Below are 10,737 nucleotides of genomic sequence, written 5' to 3'. Positions count from 1 at the left end.
TATTATAATTTATATCGGCCTCTTAAATTCTTTAAAACCTTCACCGAATCCCAGGCCTTTTAACACAGCCCATTAATCGTGTGCCTTTTAATTGTTGAGTTGAGCCCTTGTTTGCGTTTGACCCACAACAAACCATCACCAAATTCTAATACATGGGCCCATCATCCATATTCTGCACACAATTCAAATTTATGATCGGTATATTATCTCGTAATTTTTAATAGCAAGTTAGAGATTTTATTCTAGACTTCTCACATTTGCTATTATAAACAATATAAAGATTATGTATTTATATAAAAACTTTTGTAGTGTAAAATATGAAAATTCAAAATATGTTTAAAGATTCACTCAACGATTTCAAGTTTAGAAGAATCACTCAAATTTAGCTCGTTGTCTCATGAACCCTTTGAAATAAGCATATGAACCAATTAATAATAATATTCAATAAAAACCTGGCTCAAAAGTACGAAAAAGTGTAGAAAATATGAATAATAATATGTATATAATTTAGACCACATCAAATATCCCACACTTAAACTTTATATACCACTCGTTGTGCTTGGTCATTTTTTATACATATAAAAATCTAAAAACGTCAGTTTCCCATCCTCACACTTAAATTTCACATTGTCCTCAATGGGAGACAAGAAAAAGACAAAAATAAAGCAGAAATAAAATAAAACAAGCATAAAGAAAATGGAACAGACTCCCCTGGTAATATGGCAATGATATGCGCATGTCATGTTCCAATAAAGCGACCGTATAGCATTTCATTCGCGGCCGCAGCTTTTGGGTGCCCTCTACAATCAAATAAGCTCAAAACGCCCCCGTCCGAATGGAGATTGAGTACGAACGAAAGTATCCAAACCTGCAACACAAAGCTCAAAGCACCCAAAGCAGATATCAAACAGACTCTAAAAACTTAAAACAAACTCAAAATAAAATAATAATAATAATAATAATAATAATAATAGAAAAATAAAAATATTATACAAACTCTACACTCGGGTATTTCCCAAGGCCTATCCCTATCAAGCAATCAAAGTAGGGATGTCGAGGAGAAATACATATTCCTCAACTGAATCAACCGGCCTACCGATATAATGCTTTAACCTATGGCCGTTCACCTTCCACGATCTCCCCTCATGATCAACTAACTCAACTGCACCGTGCGGAAATGCCGCCTTCACTGTATACGGACCAACCCATCTCGATCTAAGCTTACATGGAAACAACTTCAGACGGGAATTATAAACCAACACACAATCCCCACACTTGAACTCTTTCACTTTCCTCAACTATCGATCGTGTAATGCCTTCGTACACTCCTTATAACTCCATGATCTCGCATACGCCTCATCTCTCAGCTCCTCTACCTCATGAATTTGGAGATACCGGTTTTTCGCAGCTTGGGTCAGGTCAAGATTAACGGATCTCAACCCCCAATATGCTCTATGCTCTAACTCAACCGGTAAATGACACGCTTTCCCGTAAACCATCCTAAAGGGCGTGGTCCCAATAGGCGTTTTAAATGCTGTGCGGAAAGCCCAAAGTGCATCATCCAACTTGTCGGACCAGTCTTTTCGGTTCTTGCCGATAGTTTTCTCTAAAATTCGTTTAACACCTCGGTTTGCATTCTCCACTTGCCCGCTCGTCTGTGGATGATAGGCGGTGTACAATCGATGGGTGACCCCATATCGTGCCAACACCTTCTCCATCTGGCCATTACAGAAATGTGTGCCCCTATCACTGATCAAGGCCTTGGGAGTACCAAACCGACAGAACAACCTCTTCAAGAATCCCACTACAACTCGGCCATCGTTAGTGGGCAAGGCTTGAGCCTCAACCCACTTGGAAACGTAATCGATAGCCACGAGAATGTATCGGTTCCCTCGAGAAGACGGGAACAGACCCATGAAATCAATGCCCCAAATGTCGAAAACCTCACAAACCTGAATAGGGTTTTGGGGCATCTCATTACGGGATGAGATGTTACCATTGCGCTGACATGCATCACACTGTCTGACAAACTCATGTGAGTCTTTGAAAATCGATGGCCCATAAAAGCCGGAATCTAAAACTTTCCTAGCGGTGGAAGACGAACCATGGTGGCCTCCAGTTAAACCCTCATGACAATGCCTAAGAATCTCACGTCCCTCTTCCCTACTCACACATCTCCTCAACACTCGATCGGCGCCTACACGAAACAAATACGGCGCATCCCATATGTAGTGGCTGGCGTCTGCGAAAAACTTCCTCCTCTGCTGATAACTCATGCCCTTAACCACTACTCCTTCGGACAGATAATTCGCAATGTCGGAGAACCATGGCAGACCCTCCTCTTCAGCACTTACGTACAACACTGGCTCTCTCTCAAATCTGACTCTCACCATCATCAACGACTCGTGAGGGAACTTATCCCCGATGGCATCCTCTCTAATCTCCTCTCTCTTCGGATCCTCCAGGCGTGATAAGTGATCCGCAGCTACATTCTCCGCTCCCTTTTTATCTCTAATCTCAATATCGAACTCGAAAAGCAAGAGAATCCAACGTATCAGGCGAGGCTTGGCATCTTTCTTGGCGAACAGGTATCGCAATGCCGCATGATCAGTATAAACGATGGTTTTAGAAAGCACGAGATAAGAACGAAATTTGTCGAACGCGAAGACCACTGCTAGAAGCTCCTTCTCAGTAGTCGTGTAATTCTCCTGAGCGTCATTGAGGGTCTTACTCGCGTAATAGATAGGATGGAAGTGCTTGTCCTTCCGCTGACCTAAAACAGCCCCGACTGCAAAATCACTAGCGTCGCATATGAGCTCGAAGGGTAAGCTCCAGTCGGGTGCTACTAAGATAGGGGCATTAACCAACTGCCCCTTGAGAAACTCAAACGCCTTCAGAAAATCAGCATCGAAATCGAATGCGATGTCCTTCTCTAGAAGGCGAGTCATGGGCCGGGTGATCTTAGAAAAATCTCTAATGAACCTACGATAAAAACCCGCATGCCCGAGAAAACTACGAACGGATTTCAAACTAGTCGGTGGAGGAAGTCTACTAATAGTGTCGATTTTAGCTTTGTCTACCTCAATACCGTCTCGCGAAATCTTGTGCCCGAGCACAATGCCTTCAGTCACCATAAAGTGGCACTTCTCCCAGTTCAGCATCAACTTAGTCTCTATGCACCTCTTCATCATCCTCTCAAGATTAGAAATACATTGATCGAATGAGTCCCCATATACTGAAAAATCGTCCATGAAAACCTCCATGGAACTCTCGATCATGTCCTGGAATATCGCTACCATGAAACGCTGGAAAGTAGCAGGAGCATTACATAACCCGAAAGGCATACGTTTGTATGCGAAGGTACCGTATGGGCATGTAAATGTGGTCTTTTCCTGATCCTCATGTGCGACCGGGATCTGGAAATATCCTGAAAATCCATCAAGAAAACAGTAAAACTATCGCCCCGACAGACGCTTCAACATCTGATCGATGAACGGAAGAGGAAAATGGTCTTTCCTAGTAGCGTCGTTAAGCCTCCTGTAGTCGATGCACACCCGCCAGCCTGTGACTGTTCTAGTCGGAATAAGCTCGTTACGTTGTTAGTGACAACTGTCATCCCTCCCTTCTTAGGGACAACCTGAACGGGACTCACCCATGAAGAATCAGAGATGGGATAGATCAATCCAGCGTCGAGGAGTTTGATAACCTCCTTCTTGACCACCTCCAAATTGTTAGGGTTGAGCCTCCTCTGAGGTTGGATTACAGGCTTGTACTCATCCTCCATGAGTATCCTGTGCGTGCAAAAGTTTGGGCTGATGCCCTGGATGTCCATGAGTTTCCACGCAATAGCCTGTTTGTGTGCCTTGAGCACATCAACCAACCTCGATTTCTCATCATCCGCCAACTGAGAAGAAATGATGACGGCTAAATCGGCGTCACCGTCCAAGAAAGCGTACTCCAAATGAGGAGGTAGCTCTTTAAGCTCGAGGGACGGTGGTGCCTCAATCGATGGTCTCTCCTTCGATCCCTCGGTGCTATCGGCAACCGTGAACACCTCGGGGTATTCAGGAGGTGAGCTAACAAGAATGCTCAGGTCGTGCTCTGGGGGAACATCAACCTCGTCCTCCTAATTGAGCAAATCTGCTCCAGAAATATAGTCAAGACATCGTTCGAACTGAGATATGAACGTGTCAAGAAAGTAAACGGAATCGTCCTGACTACTGGAGTTTCTCATTGATTTGACGACATCGAAGGTGACGTTCTCCTCCCCTACACGAAGTGTAATTTTTCCGTCGAAGACGTCAATAAGCGCTTTAGCAGTACGCAAGAAGGGTCGTCCCAAAATGAGTGGGACCTGATCGTCAGCCTCCATGTCAAGAATAAGAAAAATCCATGGGAAAAACAAATTTATCGACTTTAACGAGTACGTTTTCCACAATTCACCGCGGATATTTGATTGAACGGTCAGCTAAGGATAAACTCATGCGCGTTGGGACCGACTCGCCAAGGTCTAGCTTTTTATAGAGATAATACGGCATAAGATTAATGCTAGCACCTAAATCGGCCAACGCGTAGCTCTCAGTCGAGCTGCCAAACAAACACGGAATCGTGAAGTGTCCCGGGTCTGCTAATTTCTCTAGCAGCTTTTTCTGGACTACCGCAGAGCATCCTTCATTAAGACATACTGTCGAAAGCCCCTCCAACTTCTTCTTATTCGAAAGAAGATCATTTAAGAATTTGGCATATTTAGGCATATGCTGGAGTGCCTCGAAAAACGGAAGATTGATTTTTAGCTGTTTAAACATGTCCAAGAAATGTCCATATTCCTGCGCATACTTCTGCCGCAGAAGACGAGCTGGATACGGAACTCGAGTAAGATCGACTTCATGACTCTTCTTATCTTCAATCTTCTTCTCGAAAACTTTCTCTGCAGGAGACTCACCGTTTGACGCGGTACTTGCTGGGACTCGCCTCTCATGCGCCCTCACAGGAGTCTCCATCTCTATCTCCTCGTCCACCGGCTCCTCATCATCTGCCGACGACTGCTCTCGATCACCTCCTCTGCCACTTCGGGTGGTCACCGCCTTCAACTGTGCCTTCGGGTTAAGCTCCGTGCTGCCCTGAAACGCTCCGACCTGTTTATTAGGTAGCATCTGCTTCATCATCTCATCCACCTTTCGAGACATCTCCAAAAATGACGACTGCTGGTTCTTCAATAGGGTGTCGTGCTCATCCAGTCTCTGTTGTGTGTTATTATCTCTGTCAATAAGGTGGGAAAGCATCGTAGATTGCTTAGTTAGAAGTTCCTTAAGATCCGGATCCATACCGCTACTCTTCCCCACACTCGAAACTCTCAAACAACGACTGACACTCATCTATATCCAACTTCTCTAACATGTTTCCTCCAGCTGACGTATTAAATCTCTTCAGCATCTCAAAGGTCAACCCGTTATAGAATTTCTTGACTACGACCCATTCGAGTAGACCATGCTGGGGGCATCTACTAAGCAGATTATGGAACCTTTCCCAAGCCAAAGAGTATGGCTCGTCAGGGTCCATGCGGAAGGAACATACCTGATCACGAAGTCGCGAGGCCTTAGATGGCGGAAAGTACTTCTTAAGGAATTCAGCTTGAAGATTATCCCAGGTAGTGATGGACCCAGGGGTATATTTGATGTGCACGAAGTGGTATATAAATATCTAGCAAATAATGACCAAGCACAACGAGTAATAAAAACCTAGAATACCCTAAACCAAACCACTAGCAACAGGCAAGTGAACCTATCGGGTGTAGAATAGCTATGGGAAGACCGGGAATTTCGAACCCTAGAGACACTTATTTAAATTAACGAGACTAGTTCTAAAAACTAATTTAAAGTAATAATTAAGAAAATATATATTTTTGGATTTTTTATTTATTTTATTTTAAAAACTAATAACTAATTAAAATAATTACTTAAAAAAATAAAAGTAAACTAGAAAATTAAATTACTGAATAAAAACTTTAGTAAATTCAAATGAGAGTAAGAGTTATCTAGGCAAGGAATCCGAATTGTGACGACTCGGGATTTTATCGGTTACGGGAAAATGTTATGGGAACCGAGAATATAAAGATATGAAAATCTAAGAAACTTAATGGATCCTTAATCACTCTCAAGGTGTCAGCGAAAAAGAAATCTTAGAGATCATGTAAAAACACCGGCTTATTAGTTCACCTGTCAGTTCACAAATTATGATTAATTACCCTATAAAACAGCTAACCCGCCGGTTTCACTATCTCAATGCACCAAAGTACACGGGGTGGTTTTGAACAGTTTAAAGGACACGGGTAAACAGTGAAATTAAGGCAAAAATAGGCAAACTTCCTGTCAGATAATTTAACCTAAAACCCTAACAACGTAGACAAACCCGACAACTTATTGCCCGTCGGATATCTAAGTAGGTAAGAATATAAACTTCTAATAATATTTCAAAAATCAGTTTCTATGGTGAATGAGCTCAATAAACCATAAACAAGTTGCAAACACACAGTAAACAACCCTAACATGCAACCTATAATCGAAAAACAATCAATCAAGTAACTTGTGAAACATTCATTAAGATACAAATCAAAAGTAAATACGCATGAGACACATCCAATAAAACAGATAAAAACTTTTAATTAATCAAAATCCCATAAACAAAAACCCGAAAACCGACAAGTCCAAAGCAATCAACAAAACATCATCACAAGCCTAGATAACTAAAAGTGTTTAGCCAATAACCATGTTCAAAACAATAAAATATATATGATAAATATTATAATTCATGAAAACAAAAAGTAGAAGTTGAATGCCTGTCTTTCTTTTCGTGCGATGAGAACCACAAAGAATCAAGTTGAATGCCAATAATAAAATATGCTTGCTGTGTCTTTGACTCCAAAACAACCCCACGTGAACAATAACAATAATATATATATGGCGGCTTTTTGCTTGCTGCTCTCCCTCACGTGTAGGGTTTTTTTTAATGAATATTAATATTCTTTTTCTTTTCTTTCCGCTGTTGTACCCCTCCTATTATAATTTATATCGGCCTCTTAAATTCTTTAAAACCATCACCGACTCCCAGGCCTTTTAACATAGCCCATTAATCGTGTGCCTTTTAATTGTTGATTTGAGCCCTTGTTTGCGTTTGACCCACAACAAACCATCACCAACTTCTAATACATGGGCCCATTATCCATATTCTGCACACAATTCAAATTTATGATCAGTATATTATCTTGTAGTTTTTAATAGCAAGTTAGAGATTTTATTCTAGACTTCTCACATTTACTATTATAAACAATATAAAGATTATGTATTTACATAAAAACTTTTGTAGTTTAAAATATGTTTAAAGATTCACTCAACGATTTCAAGTTTAGAAGAATCACTCAAATTTAGCTCGTTGTCTCATGAACCCTTTGAAATAAGCATATGAACCAATTAATAATAATATTTAATAAAAACCAGGCTCAAAAGTACGAAAAAGTGTAGAAAATATGAATAATAATATGTATATAATTTAGACCAAAGGATTTTGTTAAGAATTGAGTGAGTTAGAGAATTAATGATTGAGGATTATGGTGGGTGTAAAGAGATGAAGAAGAAGAATAATAAGAAGGAATGAAGAGAAAGAAAAAAAAGGTAGGTTAAATATGTGGTCAAATTAAATTTAAGAATAGGAGGGTAATTCAAATTTTTTTGAAGAAAAGAGGGGGTTGAATTTAATTTTAAATTTTGAGGGAAGTGAAATTAATATGAACTAAATATGAATTTAATTTATTTTTAATATTAAAATAAAGAGTTGTTAGTGTATGTGTATATATGTATATATATAATAACTAATTAAAACTTATATAATATAAAAAAATTGTATTTTAAATATAAAAACATATAAAATAAATACAAGTGATATTTATAGTTGCTCTAAAAGAGTTGTATAAGAGTATAGTAATCAGTGTTAACCCCCAATAAACCATACTTTCATTAGTGGGTCATACTAGTTCTTGATCGGTGTTAGTGTCCCATTATAACATCTATCATGTCACAATTGCTCTAAAAGAGTTATATAGGACTGTCATTAGTCATGGTTAGGTGTTAACGCCTGAAACACACCATACTTTCGTCAATAGACCTTATTTGGCCTTGATTTGTGTCAATGGCCCAACATGTTATACATTCATCAATGGGCCTTGATTGGTATTAGTGGTCATTATAGCATCTATCATGTCCCCGTTGCTACAAGAGGGTTGTATATGAGTGTAGTGAGCCATAGGCATGTGTCAACGCCCGATAACATGTCATACTTTTATTAATGGGCCATATTGGGTCTTGATTGTTGTTAATGGCCAATATCGTCTCTATCATGTCATAGTTATGTTAACAGGTTGTATAGGAGTGTAGTGAGTCATAGTTGGTCGTCATACTTTGCATTAATAGGCCGTCTTGGGCCTTGATTGTTGTTATTTACCCATTGTAGTCTCTATCATATCATAGTTGCTTTAAAAGGGTTGAATATGAGTTTAGTGAGTCATGGTTTGGTTACGCCCGATAATATGTCATACTTTCATCAATGGGCCAGTATGGGTCTATCATGTCATAGTTACGTTAACAGGTTGTATAGGAGTGTAGTGAGTCATAGTTGGTCTCATCAAATGGCGTTGATTGGTATTATTGGCCCATTATATCACCTATCATGTCATAGTCGCTACAAGGAGGTTGTATATGAGTGTAGTGAGCCATAGTCATGTGTCAACGCCCAATAACATGTTATACTTTTATTAATGGAACATATTGGGCCTTGATTGTTGTTAGTGGCCCAATATATCTATATCATGTCATAGTTAATTTAACAGGTTGTATAGGAGTGTAGTGACTCATAGTTGGTGTTAACGCCCAGTAGCACGTCATACTTTGCATTAATGGGCCGTCTTGGGTCTTGATTGTTGTTAGTGACCCATTGTAGTCTCTATCATATCATAGTTGCTCTAAAAGGGTTGAATATGAGTTTAGTGAGTCATAGTTTGGTTAAAGCCCAATAATATGTCATACTTTCATCAATGGGCCTTATTGGGCCTTAACTGGTGTTTTTGGCCCATTATAGCCTTTATCACATCATAGTTGCTCTAAGAAGGTTGTATAGGAATGTCATTAGTCATAGTTAGATGTTAATGGACGATAACATGTGATACTTTCATCAATAGGTCTTATTGGGCCTTGTTGGTGTTAGTGGCCCATTATAGCCTTTTTCATGTCATAGTCGCTTTAATGGGCCATATTAGTGCTTATAATCTCTTAGTGGCCTATTATGGTATGTGATATGTAACATTAGATATTTAAGGATTATATCGTGTTATAAGGAGTCATATTAGACCATAATAGACAAATACAAGTCATACATGTCCTAATGGGCCATATTGGGCCTTGAAATCTCTAATGGCCCATTATGCATATAATTTTAAATTGTGTCTTAAGAGGTACAACTCGCCTAACCCGTCGATATACATTAAACATAGGGTCGAAACGTGTCAGGGTTGGACCGGGTCAACTTAAAAAAAGGTTGTTATGGTTCGGGTCGGAACGGGTCAGGGTCAAAAGGTTCGGGTCATAACGGGTCCTGGTCAAAATGGGTCAAGGTCGGAACGGGTCAAAACGGATCTCGAGTCTTTTTTTTTTGAACAAGGACAAAGGAGGAAATGTTTTAGTTTTATCATTAAAATTCATGTTCCAATCCAGTTCATTTTAGCACTTAACAACTCATTTTACAGCAACCAACATGCTAAACAGCTCGTTTCAACGATTTTTCATTCCGTTTCAGCACTTAACAGCTCGTTTTAACAGCAAGCAGCATGTTAAACAGCTCGTTTCAGAAAGTTTTCAATTCGTTTCAACACGTACCAGCTTGTTTTTACAGCAAACATCATGTTAAACAGCTCGTTTCATCGATTTTGCAGTCCGTTTCAGCACGTAACAGCTCGTTTCAGCACTTAACAACTCATTTCAGCACTTAACAGCTCATTTTTACAGCAAACAGCATGCTAAACAGCTCGTTTCAGCGATTTTTCAGTCCGTTTCGGCACTTAACAGCTCGTTTTAACAGCAAACAGCATGTTAAACAGCTCGTTTCAGCAAGTTTTCAGTTCGTTTCAGCACGTAACAGCTCGTTTTTACAGCAAACATCATGTTAAATAGCTCGTTTCATCGATTTTTCAGTCCGTTTCAACACTTAACAACTCGTTTCAGCACGTTTTGACCAATTTTGCAGCAATTCAGCAATAAAAAATCAATAGTTCAGCTCGTTTTTGCCCGTTTCAGCAGGTTACATAACCAATACTTCAAAACGTTTTGTGTTTTTAATCCAGAAAACAAGTATAGGCAAACGGTTAGTGTTTTCAAAACTAGTATACAAGTATGTTCGTGTTTTCAATCTAAAAAACCTGGTGTCACGTCTAACAGAGTTTTCTCAAAACCAAATGAATGCATTTAACTCGTTAACTGTTACCTAGTACAAGTGTTTTAAGTTATGAGAGTATGTTCAACAACACATGACTCTAAGACCCACGTATGAACTCACACACCGAACACAAACTTGACCCGACGAATCGTTGGTGATAATAAGTAATGTCAACAGTACCGAAAGTCCTAACATGTATCCACACATCATATCATGGCAAAGCAACCAAATATTTATCATACAACTTAACTTATGATCATT

At 39.6% G+C, this 10,737-nt stretch overlaps 2 protein-coding genes across 2 annotated transcripts; both read right to left on the bottom strand.

Annotated features, from left to right (window-relative positions):
- Positions 1-739: 739 nt before the first annotated feature.
- On the bottom strand, positions 740-2,948 carry LOC143611612 (uncharacterized). Its single transcript, XM_077085793.1, has 4 exons — positions 2,028-2,948; positions 1,317-1,718; positions 1,068-1,235; positions 740-868 (listed from the first exon to the last, which is right to left on the bottom strand). Exons 1-4 carry the CDS (start codon positions 2,946-2,948, stop codon positions 740-742), a joined length of 1,620 nt encoding a protein of 539 aa, XP_076941908.1.
- A 527-nt stretch (positions 2,949-3,475) lies between these two features.
- LOC143611611 (uncharacterized) lies at positions 3,476-5,375 on the bottom strand. Its single transcript, XM_077085792.1, has 2 exons — positions 4,556-5,375; positions 3,476-3,924 (listed from the first exon to the last, which is right to left on the bottom strand). Exons 1-2 carry the CDS (start codon positions 5,373-5,375, stop codon positions 3,476-3,478), a joined length of 1,269 nt encoding a protein of 422 aa, XP_076941907.1.
- Positions 5,376-10,737: the final 5,362 nt, after the last annotated feature.

Source organism: Bidens hawaiensis, unplaced genomic scaffold (genome assembly GCF_021521415.1).
Source record: "Bidens hawaiensis isolate Kalapana, Puna unplaced genomic scaffold, B.hawaiensis_p1.1 tig00031785_1, whole genome shotgun sequence".
Taxonomy (NCBI): domain Eukaryota; kingdom Viridiplantae; phylum Streptophyta; class Magnoliopsida; order Asterales; family Asteraceae; genus Bidens; species Bidens hawaiensis.
Note: the sequence above shows the minus strand (reverse complement) of the source record. Positions and strands in the feature narration are given on the sequence as shown.